This window comes from Rhinoderma darwinii, chromosome 1, assembly GCF_050947455.1.
Source record: "Rhinoderma darwinii isolate aRhiDar2 chromosome 1, aRhiDar2.hap1, whole genome shotgun sequence".
In the NCBI taxonomy this organism is placed as follows: Eukaryota; Metazoa; Chordata; class Amphibia; order Anura; family Rhinodermatidae; genus Rhinoderma; species Rhinoderma darwinii.
This window is the reverse complement of record NC_134687.1, coordinates 539,451,631-539,471,064: the sequence shown is the minus strand read 5'-3', so window position 1 is coordinate 539,471,064 and position 19,434 is coordinate 539,451,631. Positions and strand designations below refer to the sequence as shown.

Genomic DNA, 19,434 nt, shown 5'->3' with positions numbered 1-19,434 from the left:
CATACGCACTGTGATTTATCAAGAAAAAAGTTCTGTTGACTCTGTAAATTAGCTGCCAACCTCTGAGCAGTAGCCGCCCGTTCTTGTGTTGACTGCTTGCTAGCATAGGTTGCATGCTTCGTGGCAAAGTGACGGCTGATATTGTACTCTTTGAAAACCGAAGGGCTTAATGGTGACGTGAAACGAAGTGAAAATTAAAGTGAAAAAGAGAAATACGCGCCACATTAACAACGGTCAATGTGTTTTGAGTGCGCCATCTATTGGGAAAACGTGGGCATTGCAGGGAAAGGGGAAAAAAAGGAGGTTTTTACTATAATTTGGACAAGTTCGGCGGGCCGGATTAAAAAGCCTAACGGGCCGTATGTGGCCCGCGGGCCGTAGTTTGCCCATGTCTGCGCTAGAACGTAACTCTTGACAGGCTGCAATTCACATCACAACCACTGGGTGGCCACACATATAGCATAGACCTCTCAAGACAGAGTATTGCAAAATCGTGAATTTAAGCAAAGCTAGTCATCTCGCACCACACATCAGGATACGTTGAGATATGAGGAAAGAATGTTACATAGTTCAGTTACAAATATAAATCAATGCAAACAGAAGATGTAGGTATTCTTGTCACTTTGGCATTTTAATGATTTGTCAAATCTCTTCCTTATTGCTGCAAGTTAGTTCTGCATGACAAAGCCTAGTTCAACTGGTACACTGCTCTAAAAGGGTGTATTTACATGAGTTGTTTTTGTAGGTTTTTTTTGTAATTGCGGCAAAAACCATGGTAGTTTTTATAAAAATGGCGCATTTTTTGCTGGAATTAAGAATACAGCAACAAAAAGTGACAAAAAACACTTAGGCCCCATGCACACGACTGTATTTTCTTCTATCCCGAAATACTGTCCGTAAATACAGAATTTCATGTTTATACGGATCAGTAAAAACAGAGGGAGGTTGCAAATTATGTCGTCAGCATGTTGCATAGCAACGCTTTTGTATATACGGACGGTTACGGATGCACATCATTAGCCATCCATATTTACGGAAGCGCCCACAGGCTTCTATGGGAGAGTCCTTGCCGTAATTACAGACAATAGGACAGGTTCTATCATTTTTTCAGCACGGACACCCACCAGTAATAATACTGAAAGGGGTCCGTGGCCAGTAGAAATGAATGGGTCCGTAATTACTGATGAAAAATACGGTCGTGTGCATGGAGCCTTAGGCTGGGTTCACACGACCTATTTTCAGACGTAAACGAGGCGTATTATGCCTCGTTTTACGTCTGAAAATAGGGCTGCAATACGTCGGCAAACATCTGCCCATCCATTTGAATGGGTTTGCCGACGTACTGTGCAGACAACCTGTAATTTACGCGTCGTCGTTTGACAGCTGTCGGGTAATTTGAGCTGTTCTTCATTGAACTCAATGAAGCACAGCTCAAGATTTACGAGCGTCTCAGACGCCTCGTAAATTACGAGGAGGAGCATTTACGTGTGAAACGAGGCAGCTGTTAACAGTCTGTCTTTTCACACATAAATGCCTCTCATCGTGTGAACATACCCTTATGTAAACACAGCCCAACAGTGTTCCTCAACTCGTCTTCACATTCCCACACCAGCTCATGTTTTAACAATTTTCTTAGTATTTGCATCAGGTATTGCCATAGGTTTTCGAATATGCCCTAATAGGATATACGGACCGGGCTTCGCCAAATGGGACAACCCGTACTGTGACAGGTTGACACAAGAATGTAAATTTTGGTCATTAATACAAAAGCACAAATTTGAAATAACCGTTCATAGATTTTAGTATGATGTGAAATATAAAACACAACTGGTTATTTTCCAGTTTAGAAATTTGGCAATCTTTACCAAATTAAGCCACAAACACAAAAGAGCAATTGCACAGCAATGCTAAACAACGACCTCACATAAAATAGGTATCCCATCTTCAAGTTTATTATTGCTCTAGGGCTCATCTGTACGTGTGTATTTAAAGTCCATATTTCTCTCTCTAGGACCACACATAGAGCCATGTAAACAAGTCAGTCATTTTACTGCTTTAGGCTACTTTCAGCTGGTCATAATGCAGCCATATTTTAACATCTGTATTAAATCCATAGATCTCTGATGGTTGTACTAAACCAAACTTTAATCTTAGTCCAATTCATTAGAACGTGGTAGGTCCGGGTATTATGGCTATAATACGAACTCTAAAATGCCGTCTGAAACCAAACTTTCGCAAACGGTTTTATTCCGCCATTTTAAAATGCAGGTGAAAGACACCACGTGTTTTCAATAATCTTTGATGCCATTTTTTACATGCGCTTCTGGTGCCGTTTTCTAGTTAGTATCATCTTGTACAGGAGTTTTTGCTGGAGTCATATAGAAAAAAATGCCATACCTAGTGCATGCTGTGTTTTGAAGAAAATGCCACTGACCCCCAAAAACCAAATGGATGTGAATGGAGGCTCTGATATTTGACTTTAGACATTAAAGTAACATCTGGCCACAGCATTTTTGTGCAAAAAAAAAAAAAAATGCTATGAGAATTGCAGGTAAACTGTGTAATCCAGTCATTAGGAGACCCACAGCCCACGTGTGGTGCCGTACATTCTCTGTCAGGTGTCGTATGTTTGGAGATAGTCTTCCCAAGAAACATTGCTTCTAGAAGAAAATATAATACGAAATCCAACAGAAAAAGATTCAGTATGCCCCTGTATGAAACTGGGGGCATATGGATGTAAAATTGAGGACACATGTATATCTATGAAAGCCCATGTGCATGAGCCCTTAAAGGGGTATTCTCATCACAGACATTTATGGCATATTCACAGAATATGTCATAAATGTCTGACAGATGCTGGTCCGGGACAGGCACTTATCTCTCGAAAGGTAGGTCCCCCGACCCTGTCCCGTCTGGTCCATGGAGAATCAACGCAGAGGTTTCCAGGAATTCAGGGAACAGCCCAGCTCTCTTTGCTACACGGTTTACGTAACTACCATTCACTTCTATAGGAGTTATAGAAACAACGTAGCACAACGAGCTCAGCTGTTTCTGCAATTTCCAGCCACCTCTGCACGGATTTTCCACCTAGATGTGGCGGTCAACAGCTACCTCACCAGGGGGGGCCTTGGTGTGTGGCCCACATTCTATAACTAGGTGCAGTTCCCAGAGGAGGGACCTATGTGTATCATACATTTATGGCATATCCTGTGGATGTGCCATAATTGTCGGTGATGAGACTATCTCTTTAAAGTGTATGCTCTGCTCTGTCTTAGGCCTCATTTACACGAGCGTGTGCGTTTTGCGCACGCAAAAAAACGCTGCGTTTTGCGCGCGCAAAAGGCAATTGACAGCTCCGTGTGTCATCCGTGTATGATGCGCGGCTGCGTGATTTTCACGCAGCCGCCATCATAGAGATGAGGTAGTCGACGCCCGTCACTGTCCAAGGTGCTGAAAGAGCTAACTGATCGGCAGTAACTCTTTCAGCACCCTCGACAGTGAATGCCGATCACAATATACACCAACCTGTGAATAAAAAAAGACGTTCACACTTACCATGAACTGCCTGCTTCCTCCAGTCCGGTCTCCCGGCCGTTGCCTTGGTGACGCGTCCCTCTCTTGTCATCCGGCCCCACCTCCCAGGATGACGCGGCAGGCCATGAGACCGCTGCAGCCTGTGATTGGCTGCAGCCTGTGCTTGGCCTGTGATTGGCTGCAGCTGTCACTTGGCCTGAATTGTCATCCCGGGAGGTCGGACTGGAGTAAGAAGCCGGGAGTTATCGGTAAGTCAGAACTTCTTTTTTTTTTTACACGTATATGTATATTGTGATCGAAAGTCACTGTCCATGGTGCTGAAACAGTTTAAGTCTTTCAGCACCGTGGGCAGTGACTGTCTCCTGACGTCGCGTACCCGAACATTTTTTGCCGGGTTCGGTTAAAACGAGTTCGGCCGAACCCGGTGAAGTTCGGTGCGCTCATCTCTAATTTGACACTCCGTTTGGATGTTTGTAACCAGAAAAGCACGTGGTGCTTTTCTGTTTACATTCATCCTTTTGACAGCTCTTGCGTGATTTTCGCGCATGCAACCCAGGACCGTCAGTGTGGCATGCGTTGTTTTCACGCACCCATTGAAGTCAATGGGTGCGTGTTGCGTGAAAAACGCAAGAATATAGAACATGTGAGTTTTACGCAACGCACTCACGCTGCGCAAAATTCACGCATCGTCTAAACAGCCCCATAGACTATTATAGGTGCGTACGACACGCGTGAAAAGCACGCGCGTCGCACGCGCGTATAATACGCTCGTGTAAATGAGGCCTTAAAAGATGAATTCAGATTGAATTAAACAGCAAAGTTACTTTGCAAACATCATCCTACATGTGATGAATTGGAAGGTGGATCCTTGTTCAGAACTTCATAATAAAGAAAATAAAATACTGGTGTGATTATTCCTACAATGACCATGATCACAACCGCCGTCCACCAGCCCAAACCCCAGTCCGCTCCATGATAAGGATCTTTTTGTCGGGTCACTTTGAGATCCGTTTCAAAATAAAGTTCTTGACTTAAGGCTGAAACCACTTCATGCAGGTTTTCCTTCTTCAGGTCTGTGACCCTCACAATTTGTTCAATGTCTCGGTCTACTTCTTGTAAGAAACTATCAACTGTCTCAATAGAAAGTGCCTCAAGAGCAAGGTAGTGTTCCTGGTGTTTTTGAGCCGGCTGGGTAGATGCCGTTCTTGAGATCTTTCCTTTTTGGGAGAAATGTGTCTCAGTCAGTATACTAAACCTCTTTACTGGAATTTTTATTGACCGCAATGCAAAAAAGTCCAGTTCATTAATGAGGTTGTTGGCTCTCTTGAGGTCTGCAACCTGCGGATAAAGAGTTAAGAGCAGTAATTAAATACAGACTATATAGGTATTGCGAGGGGAAGGGACTGATATATTTGGGCCAACTACTTACTATGAGGCCTTATTCACACGAGCGTATTTCACGTCCGTGTTACGCGCGTGAAAATAACGCACGCCACACGGACCTATGAAAGTCAATGGGGCCAATCAGACATTCAGTGTTTTTCATGCAGCGTGTGTCCGCTGCGTAAAACTCACTGCATGTCCTATACTTGTGCGTTTTTTGCGCATAACGCACCCATTGAAGTCAATGGGTGCGTGAAAATCACGGACTGCACACGGACGCACATCCATGTGCTGTCTGTGATTCACACAACAGTTGCTAAAGAAATGATGAGAAAAAGAAAACCACCTCCATTTTATTTTGCTGACGTAAAAAACACGTGAGATACGGATGACATACGCACGTAAAAACGCTGACAAGCACCATACACTGGTGTCACACGGAACGGTAACGCAGGAAAAACGCGTTTTTTACGCGCGCAAAATGGACACGTTCGTGTGAATAAGGCCTTAATGGAGTATTGAGTTTTCAAGATTTTAAAAAGAAATATAATCAGACAGATAATGCATCACTCTACTTAGTGGGGAGAAGAAGGTTCCCAATATAGTTCAAACGACCCTATGTTCACACAGCGTATTTTGCCGAGTTTTTTGACGCGGAAACCGCATCGCAAAAGTCGGCAAAAAACGGCCCGAAAACGCCTCCCATTGATTTCATTGGGAGGCGTCGGCGTCTTTTTCCCGCGAGCAGTAAAACTGCCTCGCGGGAAAAAGAAGCGACATGCCCTATCTTCGGGCGTTTACGCCTCTGACCTCCCATTGACTTCAATGGGAGGCAGAGAAAGCGTATTTCACAGTGTTTTATGCCCGCGGCGCTCAATGGCTGCGGGCGAAAAACGGTGTCAAAAATCGGCGTGCAGTGAGAGGAAAATCTGCCTCAAAGTTCCAAACGGAATTTTGAGGCAGATATTCCTCCTCCAAAATACTCTGTGTGAACATAGCCTTAGGGTCATTAACTTTGTAATGTATATTAAAAAAAAAACTAAAGGATTCATAGCAAAATGCTATCAAATATTACCCACTCAGAAATTTTCAAAATTTCCCCTACCGGTAAAAATAAATAAAAAAAATGTGAAGGTTTTGTAGGAACAATGGATTATAGAAGCTGGCAGGTGATTATATATATCGCCATAAGTCCTGCACAGCGTGTCTACATTTTTCATATTACTCCCCCAAGAAACTGGCTAAAATATAGATCTACACCTATTATGGGAGTGTACAACTATTGGGGATTTTGGGGGTAAGGTCAAAGAGATCAATAAATGTTATGGGACCGGGATTAAACCTAGTCTTCAAATATGTATTTTAGGATTACCCGTGGAGTTAAATAAGAATCAAAATAGTAGTAAAGCAGTGATGAAATTACGGTTTTATGCTAGAAAATGCATTGTAATAAAAAAAATAAAAATGGATAATGTATTCCAATAGTTGAAATGTGGATTAGGTAGTCAAACTTTTCCATTTTGAGCGAAAGATTAATAGTTCTAAAAAGAGGCAATTATCATAAATGTAAGAATAGTTGGGAACGTTGGGCAGCTCAGAATGAACTGCAGGAGGATTATGACATGTTGTCCGGGGTGGCGGGGAGGGAGTGAAGGTGAAAGGGTATTTGTTTTGATTTCGCTTTCCTATCTTAGGGTATGTTCACACGATTAGCAAAAAACGTCTTGAAATACGGAGCTGTTTTCAAGTGAAATCAGCTCCTGATTTTCAGCCGTTTTTTAGCAACTCACGTTTTTCACGGCCGTTTTCCTATAGAGTCAATGAAAAACGGCTCAAGAAGTGACATGCACTTCTTTTTCACGGTCGTTTTTCAAAACGGCCGCATAAAAATGTGGCCCATCGGAACAGAACGCCGTTTTCCCATTGAAATCAATGGGCAGATGTTTGGAGGCATTCTACGAGAGAGAAGAGATTTTGTCATTTTAAGCGCTATTAAATCTCCCAAGATATGTTATAACTGGTATTAGCTTGGTGGTAGGTAATAATGTTATCATTTACAGGGTTGAAACAGAAACTGGCTATTTTGGTAGCGACATGATCGCACACTAAAGGCTCTTTTAGGCCTTATTCACACGAAAATGTGCGTTTTGCATGCGAAAAAAACCACTGCATTTTTTGCACGTTGCAGTTGCGTGTCATCAGTATGTGCGGCGTGATTTTCACGCATATGCCATGCTTATGACACTCTGTTTTTATGTTTACAAACATAAAAGCAGGAGGTGCTCTTATGTTTTCATTCATTTATTTTACAACTGTAGCGCGAATCACGCGCGGCATACGGAAGTGCTTCCGTGTGCCGTGCGCGATTTTCACGCACCGATTGACTTCAATGGGTGTGTGATGCGCGAAAAGCGGCCAAGTATAGGACATGTCGTGAGTTTTATGCAGCGGACATACGCTGCGTGAAAAATCACGGACTGTCTGAACGGCCCCATTCACTAACATAGGTCCTTGCGACGCACGTGATTTTCACGCGCGTATTACGGACGTAATACACGTTCATGTGAATAAGGCCTTACACTGACCAATTATCAGGCAAACGTTGGGCCACAGACAGCACAGGGCTCCCGTTCTGAACATGATCGCTGATGGAGGAGCATATTACCAGACACATCAATTAGCAGACTCCATTGAAAAACACTGCGCATGCACTATTTTCCCATGCACAGTGTTTTTTAATGGAGGATGCGGATGGAGGTGCCTGGTCACAGCCCTCTCCCCTTGAGACCAGGGAAGATGCATAGAGCCTTATCTGTTCATAGTGTTGCTATCCTGCCTTAGCTAGGCCTCCAACAGTATATCAGAGCCATCATTAAATCCACCACCCAAGTCTACACAGCAAAGCCGAAAAGTGAGCTACAGAAAAGAGGAAATGTCAGCTATGTGTGGGGGAAGCTATGGGAGCATAATACTTTGTGGGGGCAGCATAATACTGTGTGGGGGCAGCTTTTGGGAGAATTATACTATGGGGGCATTATACTGCAAGGGGGGCAGCTATAGGGGGCATTATACCGTGGAGGCAGAAATGGGGACTGTTGGGCAAGGCAGCTGGGCATAGGCACGGGCAGGGGTCTGGTGGTGTTGGTGAGGGGTAGTGGGGTCCAGGCTGAATTCTTGCACCAGGGCCCATGAGCCTTTAGCTACGCCCCTGCTACTATTTGTTGTGGATTTTACCTCCCATTGAATTCAATGGGGAAAACCCGCAACAAATAAGCAGAGTTTACGCAAATACAATTGACTTGCTGCGGAATAAAATTCTGCACCACAGGTCAAGTCCTGGATATGGATGAGACTTGTTTTATCTCATCCACTTCGCTGCTACTGTATTATGCTGCGGATTTGCCACAGCATAATACAGGTATATGCTGTATTTACGCAATGTGTGAACTGAATCTAACCCCCGCCCCGCCGGTCCCTGAAAAAAATTTCTTGCGTCAAACTGGTCGTCAGTGCAAAAAAGCTTGGGGACCACTGTATTATACCAATAATGAAAAATAAAAATATATGTTTAAAAATAAAAAACAGATTTAAATAGCTCATTATCTGATGATACATTCGCCTTAGAGAGGTCTCACGAACCCTCTCTATGAGTAAGAACACAGAGCAGCGATGTAACAGCAACTCCTGCTCTGGAAGACACAAGCCGTCCGTGCATTATAGATTGTAAGCTCTTGTGAGCAGGGTCCTCACGACTCTTTCTGAATTCGTATTGTCACTATGTAATGTCTGATATTGTCTGTACATGTTCCCTCTGAATTGTAATGTGCTGTGGAATAATGTTGGCGCTATATAAAGATTATTATATGGTCGGCAATTCATTTCAATTGCCGACAAGTAGGGCTGGGCAATATATCGAAAAATAGCCGAAACCGAAAATCATCGGATTAAACCGACGTCATCTTCGCATTTAGTTTTTTTCGGTTCGGTTGTTACATACATCCCAGCTTCTGCCGTCAGTAACTGTATGCTATTGAATTAGAATCGTTGATATGTGATTAACACATCAGCGATTCTGATTGGATAGCATACAGTTACTAACGTTTGGGATAGCCAATGGCAGAGCAGGCTCAATGTGACGGTATGGCTGCCTGGAGTGCAGGGATTATCAGTTACAGCACGTTGAGGCTGGCTTCTCAGGCACAAGTAGATCCACCAAATCAGCTGGTGGGCCATGCCTGAGCCAAGAGTGGTCCCCCAGTCTCCACACGAGCAGCGCACGGCACAGTGCCGTGACTGCACTTTGATTTGGTCAGCCGTCGCCGCTTTGAGATGCCTCAGCCAAGTGTTCGTGGAATGGTATACTACTGTATAGAATATATACCCCATGAGCCTGTCTGCTGTATAATATATATGCTGTACGTATAACCCCTGGCTCTAAACCTTCTGTATACTAGTAGTATACAGCAGCTTCAGGGGGTATATTATATACTAGTAGTATACAGCAGGCTCAGGGGATAAATATTAATTCAATGGCGTAGCATGCAAATAGGGAGCGTGGCATGCAAAAAGGGGTGTGGTCTAAATAATCATTCAATAATCGTGGTTAAATGTTTAATTAATCGTGATTTTGATTTAGGTCATAATTGCCCAGCCCTACCGCCAAGTAAATCTAAATTTGCCCTGCAGTGGCCACTGTAGAGGAAATGTATAGCCAGACATGGCTTCCAATGCAAATCATCACTAATTGATGTCAATAAGACTATCTGCATTTTAATGTAATGTTATTGTAACAATGTTGAAAGTGTGTTAAATTGGTTTCCCTACACAAAAAGAAGAAGAAAAAAAAACGCTTATGGAACATTGACTACATATGGCATAACAATCAGAGCAATCCCACAGATCCCAAGATAAGGGATGTTCCAGCCCAGTTCACGACAGATTTGCGGTACGAGTGAGCTCAATATACCGTAACCACAAATGAGTACTTACGGTACAAGAATGCTGTAGGGCTATTGAATTTAAAGTGTCCCCTTCAATAATGTCCTTAGTTATAAATATAATATCATCAAGACGTTCTCTAGACGTGCTTCTACTGGTTTTCTTTCTCCCTCGTGGTCGTAGTTCATATTCCTCTGCCTCTTCTTCGGACACGTCATTCTCAGAGTTAGCCATGGATACAAAGCGATAACTATGACCGGATGTCTTAGATAACACCGATGTTGGTTTCAGGTAACTCCGAGACTCATGTCTGCTGTCCAGCTTTAGTACAACTGCATGAGAGATTAAAAATACTATGTTTAGAAATATATTTGCAGGTTATTGTGTCAACAAATATAGAAGTAGAAATGCAGGTCCAATAAGTAGACCGGGCCTTTGTTTAGAAGTAAGGCTTCATTCTCAAAACCGTAATTCTGCTCAGAGAGGGAACCGAATATTCGGCAGGGTTTCCCGGCCGGGTGCCAGCCGTTCATAAATCGGCCGGCACCCGGCTGCATTAGGAATAATAGACCCCTAATGGGGCTATTCACACGACCGATTTTTTGACTGCCGGGAAAACCGCCCGTCAAAAAATAGGACATGCTCTATTTTCGCCGGGGTACCCGGCCGCCCGGCTCCCATAGAAGTCTATGGGGCCGGGTAATACCCGGCCATCACCGGGATGTGTCCCGAGTGGCCGCCGGGTTTTCCGGCTCTTGCGCTCTATCTCCTCCTCCTCACAGCGCAGAGTGCATGTGAGGAGGAGGAGTTGATGCCATTCTGACGAATGGCATCGCTGTACACGGTGTGGCAGGGCCGGGGTGTACAGCAGGTGGAAGGGAGCGCTGCGCTGGCTCCCTTCTCCTGCTTGTTTTAAAAGCGCCCTGGCCCGGCGACACCTTTGATGGCGCCGCTAGCAGCTGCAGCAGCTGCTGCTGCTGCTACTACTACTGTAGCGACACCACTATAGCAGAGCAGGGAGGTATCTCCCCGCTCTGCTATTTGCTAGCCGCACTTTAGCTCCTTGAAGGAGCGGAATCCCCGTGTGTTCGGGGATTCCGCTCCTGGACAGAGCGCTTGATGTCTCTGTCCATATCTGGGCAGTGACATCAGGGGAAACTCCTGAAGCGGAATCCCCGAACACATGGGGATTCCCCTTCAGGAGTTGCCGCTGATGTCACTGTCCGGATCTGCCCGGCCCGGCACGGATGCATAACTTTATGCAAACCGGCCGGGCAGAATGGCCGATTTTACCGGCCGGCACTCGGGCTCGGACGCGACCCGATCGTGTGAATCCCGCCTTAAGTGCCAAAGATCAGATCCATTCATGTGAATGCAGCCTAAGATACATTGGGGGAAATTAACTAATAGTGTTTTAGGATGTATCAATTTACGAGGCAGAACAAATGGTGCAAATTGCCCCAAATGTATGAATACGGTACATGTGCCATGATAAATTTGGTGCACTTCTCTTCGTTATACCACCTCATTGCCAATGTACATTTACACCAATATCAACATCTTTAATAAATTTGAACATTTTTTTTTTACTCTTAGCCACTTTCAACACTGTTGGGGTAGGTGTAAAAAGTGTCAAGATAAATGTATGCACTCCACTCTTTTGGCCCAATTTGGAACAGAATTCTGGCACATTTGGCTTAGTAAATCTCTCCCATTGCACTTAAACATGAAAAACGTTCCTTAAAAAAGAAAGAAAGAGACAATACTGTTGTCCGTAGCTATCAAAGTTTGATCTCTTAAAGGGGTTATCCAGCTTCTGAATTTTTTTTTTTGCAATGGCAGTCAATGAGACAAATTCAGAAAAGAAGAATGGCTTATCTATCCTTTCCACCGGCGATCCAGCACTGACGATCCGGCGGCACTACCTACGATTATTTACATGCAAGTAGCATGTGACCGTGCCGCTAATCAGAGGACTCAGAGGTCATGTGTTGTATTTTTGGTATTATGCTGGAAATATGAGTGGTCACCGCTGAGCCCTCTGATTGGCTGCAGTGGTCACATGATACGTGTATGTAAACAATCACCGTGTGTGCTGCTGGAGCATCAGCGCTGTTGATGGTTACTGGTTAAATACTGAACATATCGAGCAAATTTTGCCAGTAACAAAGTCCAAGAAAATAATCTCAGAATCGCTTGGATAGGTGAAAGCATTCCGAAGGTATTACCACATAAAGTGAAACATGTCAGATTTGAAAAATGAGGCTCTGTCAGGAAGGTCAAAAGTGGCTAAAGAGGGAAGGGGTTAAAGGAGGGGGTAAACCAAGATAACCTGCCGCTCTTTGCTTTAGATAGTGACAGTAGATCACTTTTTTTTTTCCAAGAAACACCCCCCCCCCCCCCATCCTCATGATTAGACATTTCAGTAGTGAAACACATGATTAATGACAGATGATAAATACATCATGCCCACAGTAGGTTATCCACAGATAGGACTTGTAGGGCGGAGTTGCACGAACATGTAATACGTCCGTGCAACGCGAGTGCTTTTCACGCGCGTCGCACGGACCTTTGCTAGTCTATGGGGCAGTGCAGACTGTCAATGATTTTTGCCCAGCGTTAGTCCGCTGCGTAAAACTCACGACATGTCCTATATTTCTGCGTTTTTCGCACATCACGCACTCATTGAAGTCAATGGGTGCGTGAAAATCACGCATGCCACACGGAGGCACCTCCGTGGGACGTGCGTGATTCGTGCAACAGCAAGCAAAACTATGATTGCAGACAGAAAAGCACCACGTGCTTTTCTGTTTACAAACAGAGGGTCATAATGATGGCGGCTGCCCGAAAAGCACACAGCCGCGCACCATATGATCATGACACACGGAGCTGTTAAGTGCCTTTTGCGCATGCAAAACGCCGTATTTTTTGCGTGCGCAAAATGCACACGCTCGTGTAAATCCGCCCGTAGAGTGACATAGCAACACAATCGGGTAACTTAAATGTAAGCAGGAAATTACCGGACAAGTAATCAGGACAATTTTATTTTGCAATAAAAACATATCTAAAAACGCATGCATTTTAGTGCTACTGATTGATTCAGGGCATGTTCACAAATTGTAAAACAGATGTTCAGAACTTTTTTTTTTTTTTTGTTGTTTTACAAAATATCACATTGTGCAGGAATTGAAATGAGCAACATTTACCATAGTGGACATGATTTTCTGGATGGACATTAATTCTCATTATTTTATATTACCTGTAATGTTGACTGATGTATGGCAAATTTTAGGAATGTGCCACTTTGCAGATGAGGCCACCTTTACACGAGTATATTACGGCCGCAAATTCCGGCCCGACTGTGGGGCTAATGATCTGAACAAACAGCATCACAGAAATGCGCCCATATTACGCTCGTGTATACTGGTCTAAGGCGTTACACCATAATTAGGAGCAGCAATATACACGACAACAACCCTGCTCTACCGAACTCAGTACTTCCTACTGTTTATATCATATAACAAATGATCAGCTTTCAAGCCTGTGAGTAACTGAGAACTGTAGTAAAAATTTCATGAGTAATGCCCAATGCAAAAAAACACAACTGATCACTGGTAATTGTTTTTTTTATAAACCCATGACAGCACCACTGGAGAGGACCTACCTCTGAGGTGCACTGCCGAGAGCGATAAGAGGTGCTTCTCTGCTAGGGAACAGATCCTGTTCGTGAGGCCCATAAGCAAACTTTATCTGGGGCCCCCTTGTCGGTTTATATAAGCTACAGTGGTTGTGTTGTCTAAATACATATTTACCTGATAGGTCGGGAAGAGCCATCTGAATAGCTTGAAGGACAACAAAGCTCCTTGGGATTTGAGGACGGAATTAAGTGGGGACTCCAGAGTCATTGGTGGAAAGAGGAGTTGAAATGGGCTCCCCTAACCTAGGGGCTTGCATCCGTGGTTATATTTATTGCCGAAGATGTTACCCTGGGAACTCCCTTCACTATGTTGTTAATCCGTAGCCACATCAGAGACAGTGGGAAATCTGAGGAGAAAAGGGACAATCCAGAGTAAGCTCGTTTTTCTTCTAATTTCTGAGCATGTCCAACTGTAGAGGACGAGACCTGAATTGAGCTCATTTTACTGCTGGGTTACAGGATGTTAGGAGCCCCAGAATCAACATTGTATGTCTGAAAGATGTCAAACGGAAAATAAATATCTCTGATACTCTCTCTCCCTTTACCAGAACATCCTTGTACTGTGGAACAAAGAACTGACTCAGGGAATCGGGAAGGATTCCTAGAAAAATACATCTTTTTGAAGGAATAAGATTGGATTTCTTCAGATTTAAGTTCCAACGCAGGCTCGACAACATTGAACAAACCATCTGAAGGTGGCTGTTTAAGAAATTTGCTGAATCCGCTACTATCAAAAAATCATCCAGGGATGGAATGAGCAAAAAATCCTTTGTTCTGATAAATGATGTCATCTCTCCTATCAGCTTGGTGAAAATCCTCGGAGCCTGGGAAATTCCAAAAGAAAGAGCTCTGAATTGAAGGGGAGTTAGGACTTTGTTTACTGCCCCTGCTACCCTTAGTGACCGCTGATGGGGTTCGAATATTGGAACATGGAAATAGGCGTCTTCCAAGTCGATCAAGGCCATTACACAATCTGGATAGAGGAGATTTACTGTAGAAGAGAGAGACACACCATACAGATTTTTTGTAGGAGAGAAACATGGGTGTTTATTTTTACAAGAAAGGGGTTAGTAAAACTCCTTGCCTTGTACTTCGAAAGGGACTTGAACCAGAACATCTTTCTCTATAAGAGAAAACAACTTCTGATTCTATGATTCCCTGCTTTAGAGGGTCTCCCTGAACTTTTCTGGGAACAAATCTGATTGGAGGAAGGTTGATGAATTATATGTGATACCCTTATGCTATTATGTTTCAAATCCACCGGTTTGAAGACATTTCCTAGCATTGTTGAAGAAAAAATTACAGAGGACTTCCAACTCTTCTTCTGGCGTCATTGTAGCTCTTTGTTTCTGCCTTAATTTTGGGGAGTAAACAAAAAGCCTTTGCCTTTTTTGGGGAATCTAGACTTTCTATAATCCTGGTTCTGGCCTTTTTAATTACATTTAATTTGCATAAGAAAGCCATTTTTTCTATCAGAGGCTTTTGCAAGTAGAGAATCCAAGGGAGGCTCAAAAAGCGAATCCCCAGAGCAAGAAAGCAAGCACAGCCTGCCCTTAGATCCAGTGTCACCAGATTCTCAAATCCCTATCTCCTATTGCATGTGATCGGCGCTGCAATGTAGAGAAGAGTAATGTTTTTTGGTTTTTTTAAAAAAACATTCATTTTTGGTCAAGTTATGAGCTATTTTATATATATGCAAATGAGCTTTGAAATGGACAACTGGGCGTGTTTTTTTTCATATGTCCAATTGGGCGTGTATTGTGTTTTTAACTGGGCGTGTTTACGTGTATGACGCTGACTAATCAGTGACCAGTCAGCGTCATACACTCATCTCCATTCATTTACACAGCACGTGGTGTTCTTACTAGAACGATGTGCAGCCACATACACAAATGTCCTGATCATGAATACACATGACCTCCAGCCTGGACGTCATGTGTATTCAGAATCCTGACACTTCTGAATCTTTTCTGTGAGATTTCCAGCAAGGGAAACGAAATCTAGTTTACCTTGTAATCTCGCGAGATTACGCGTGGCTTGATGGAATCTCACAGAAAAGATTCAGAAGTGTCAGGATTCTGAATACACATGACGTCCAGGCTGGATTTCATGTGTATTCATTATCAGGACACTTGTGTATGTGGCTGCACATCGTTCTAGTAAGAACACTATGTGCTGTGTAAATGAATGGAGAGGAGTGTATGACGCTGACTGGTCACTGATTGGTCAGCGTCATACACGTAAACACGCCCAGTTAAAAACACAATACACGCCCAGTTGGACATACGAAAAAAAAACACGCCCAGTTGTCCATTTCAAAGCTCATTTGCATATATATATATATATAAAAAATTGCTCATAACTTGGCCAAAAATGAACGTTTTTAAAAAAAAAAACACGTTACTGTTCTCTACATTGCAGCGCCGATCACATGCAATAGGAGATAGGGATTTGAGAATCTGGTGACAGAGCCTCTTTAAGCCATAAAGCCCTTCTGGCAGAGTTAGACAGGGCAGAGGCTTTAGCAGATAACCTGAATCTACAGAAGCATCTGCCAGGAAATCCATCCTGTCAGAGTTTTTCCAATGTCTTCAAATCGGGCTGGCCACATGCTTGTGTATAGAAAATAAATCTCTTTTTTCTAGGGCCTAAGCCTTAGAACATGATGTCCTGAATGAAACTGGATTCTTTAGGGTCTTCAATATTCATGGTGCCTTTAGCAGCTTGTCCGTGTCATCGGTGGACAAAAAAGGTTTTTCCCCCAGATCATCATCTGAGGATGAAATACTACGGGAGTCTAGTTCACCTTCCTCTACTAGTACTTCTTCATCTGAAGAGGAGTTCGGAATGCCTGTACGACGAGAGGAGATACTTGGAAATACCTCTTTTTAAGATGTTTAGAGGTTTTTTTTACTTCAGCCTGCACAATCTTTTTATTACTAGAAGCTTAATTGGAAGGTTCTTCCACAATGACAATATTTAATCCCTTCCCGACATCCGCCGAACATATACGGTGCACGTCAGGTGGGGAAATATGGAGCGGGCTCACGGGCTGAGCTCGCTCCATAGAACGAGCGTGTCGACTGTGTGTTACAGCTGACACTTCAGGGTAATGTTGCCAGAGGTTCGGACAGCACTAGGTGATGGTGGGTACACGAGTAGGACCCAATCCGACAATATTGGCAAAAGAAGTACTCGGAACACCAAAAGGGAGTGAAATGTTTAAATCAGTTTTTATTTTTGCCAATGCGAATGTGCGACATTTTGGATAAGGAATGACCTTCATCAAGCACTAAAGAAAATATACAAGAAAAGTAATACATATAAGACCTTCATTTGTATCACGGGTATGGTAAATATATAAAAGTAAAAACTAAATAATAAAAATTACAAATCGAAATTAAAAAAGGGATTGAAGTGGATAGCATCAGGTCACAGGGAGACTATCACATAAGAGCAGTTAATGGAATATAGGAAGACGGATTTAAGCATTTCACTCTAATTTGGTGTGCCGAGTACTTCTTTTGCGAATACTTCAGGGTAATGAGCACAATCCCACACGTTTAGCCCATTATATGCTGCGGTCAATAGCGACCACGGCATTTAAATGACTAGAAACAGGGGGCAGCCCTCTGTAACGTTCCAATGGCCCCCCATAACACGATCGTGGGGTGCCGTTCGTTGGCATGTCAGCCCGATGAAGGCCCCCAGGTCTGCCATCTTTGTACTCAGAATAATGTATGTAATGGTAGAGCAACTTCACAACAAAAGCTCAAACAAACAAGACAAAACTGAGTCCTGTACCCCAGCTGTAAATAAAATGGTTAGCAATGTGGTTTGTCTCAGAGCTGCATGAAATAATGGACAAATATAAAATAGATAAATCACGGGGAAAAAATGACACCACAAAGTTTAAATCAGCTTCCCAGAGGATCCAAGGATCAGCGGTTAGTCCTTCAGTCTTCTGATTAGGAGGAAGTTTGAACAACTACGCTATCCGCAGAGCTGGATGAAGGAGAGTGCGCGTTTCTGACAGACGCCAAAGTGGTGAGAAATCAGCTGAAAAAGCAGGCTGAATTGTACTGGACAGTACCCTATTGCAGCATTCATATGGCTACTGAAATGTAACTATTAATGAGCAGTGCCGTTTTTTGCACATTTTTTATTTTAGATTTGTTCATTATTGCATGCAGCTCCGAGACAAACCACATTGATAACCATCTTTGTACTCCTAAGAAGCCTTGCCTCCGCGATATACTGTGTGCAAGTGATCCAACAATCACTGGTTCTAGTCCACTAGGGGAACAAGTAAAAGAAAGTAAAAAAAACAGTAAAATAAAAAATTTTTAACCCCTTAATGGGCTGCAGCACTGGTCCTTGTGCCTGCAGCCCGTTAATCTACGTGTGCTCCTAACAGAGAACACAGGCGTTCCCCTATACCCGGCATCTCCCAGTGCGGGCTGCTACTAGCAGCCTTAGTACTGGGGGAAAACATCGCCGATTAACCCCTTAAATGTGGCGGTCAATAGCGACCACCGCATTTAAGTTGTTATAACAATATCGGCATGCGATTGCAGGGGGCTGATTGTTGCTATGGCAACTGGAAGTCTAACAAAGGCCTCCGGTCTGCCATCTATGGAAGGCGATTAGGTGTGAAACTGACAGGCAGAATACCTTGCAATACATAAAGTATTTTTCGGACTATAAGACGCAGTTTTTAGAAGAATAAATCTTGCTAAAAAGTCCCTGTGTCTTATAGTCCGCAGTCAAGGGACCTGGCATCGCCGGGCCCCATGACCACTTCATTACTTAACCCCTTCCCGACCCATGATGTGCCAGCACATCATGGAGCAGGGGGAGATGATGTATGGTGCGGGCTCACGCACTGACCCCGCTCCACACTCTGCAGGTGTCAACTGTCTTTTGCAGTGGACACGCTGCTCTGACGGCCAGGAACAGCAATTTTGCTGTTCCTGGACGTTTAAAGGGGTTGTGCCAGAGGATAGGGGATACATGTGTGCTCGATAAAGAGAACGGGGACCGAAAGTCGCCAAGAGCGCAGCATGAGTAGCTTTGACTTCCACGTTCTGTGCCCTGCAGCTTCATAGAGATCAATGGAATTCTTCTGCGCATGCGCGAGCGGCTCTCCATTGATCTCTATCGAGCTGCGAAACAGATAAGCCGGACACAGAACCTGGAAGTCCAGGCTTCTCATGAAGCGCTTTGGGTGACTTTCGGTCCCCTGTTCTCCTTATCGGTGCATTTATAGGGGTTTTTCTATGAAGGACATAGGACATTTGACATATCCACAGGATATGGGTCACATCCGCTGCTGGTGGAGATTTATTGATGACATTTTTGTCATCTGGGAGGGGGATAGATTGTGTTTAGATCAATTTTTGTTGGAGTTAAATTATTCCAGCACTGCAATTCACCATGGTTTGTTCTGACCATGAGTTGCAGTTCTTGGACACATTGGTACAATTGAAAGATGGAGTGTTCTCCACGGATTTATATGTGAAATCCACAGACAGGAACAATCTCCTCTTATATAACAGTAACCATCCCAGACACATGATAGAGTCTTTACCATGGAGTCAACGGTTACGAGTCGATAGAATTGTATCAGACACAACACAGAAACAAATTAGGTTGACACAGATGTGTAATAAATTTAAAAAGAGAGGTTACCCTAGAAATCTTGTACAGAAACATAGGGATAGACTAGACACTGATATTTTGGAATCTAAAACCAAGACTAAACAGGTTGAACGTATACCATTTATTTCAACCTTTGGCAATTTGAGTGGCCATATAGGCAATATTTTGCGAAAGAATTGGTCGATAGTATCGAAGGGACATAATGAGATTGACACATTGAG

General features: G+C 43.6%; 1 protein-coding gene across 2 annotated transcripts in view; it reads right to left on the bottom strand.

Annotated features, from left to right (window-relative positions):
* Window positions 1–610: 610 nt before the first annotated feature.
* The window catches only part of LYSMD3 (LysM domain containing 3), a 39,938-nt gene continuing 21,114 nt past the window's right edge, over window positions 611–19,434 (bottom strand). The window contains exons 2-5 of one of the 2 annotated variants that reach the window (XM_075854852.1): window positions 13,668–13,899; window positions 9,907–10,187; window positions 4,316–4,872; window positions 611–3,268 (exon numbers count right to left, since the gene is read on the bottom strand). In XM_075854852.1, the coding sequence (XP_075710967.1) occupies window positions 4,369–4,872; window positions 9,907–10,187; window positions 13,668–13,689 (807 nt within the window). In that variant the 5' untranslated portion in view covers window positions 13,690–13,899 and the 3' untranslated portion in view covers window positions 611–3,268; window positions 4,316–4,368. The remainder of the gene's footprint in view (window positions 3,269–4,315; window positions 4,873–9,906; window positions 10,188–13,667; window positions 13,900–19,434) is intronic. The other variant, XM_075854853.1, reaches the window with a different exon arrangement.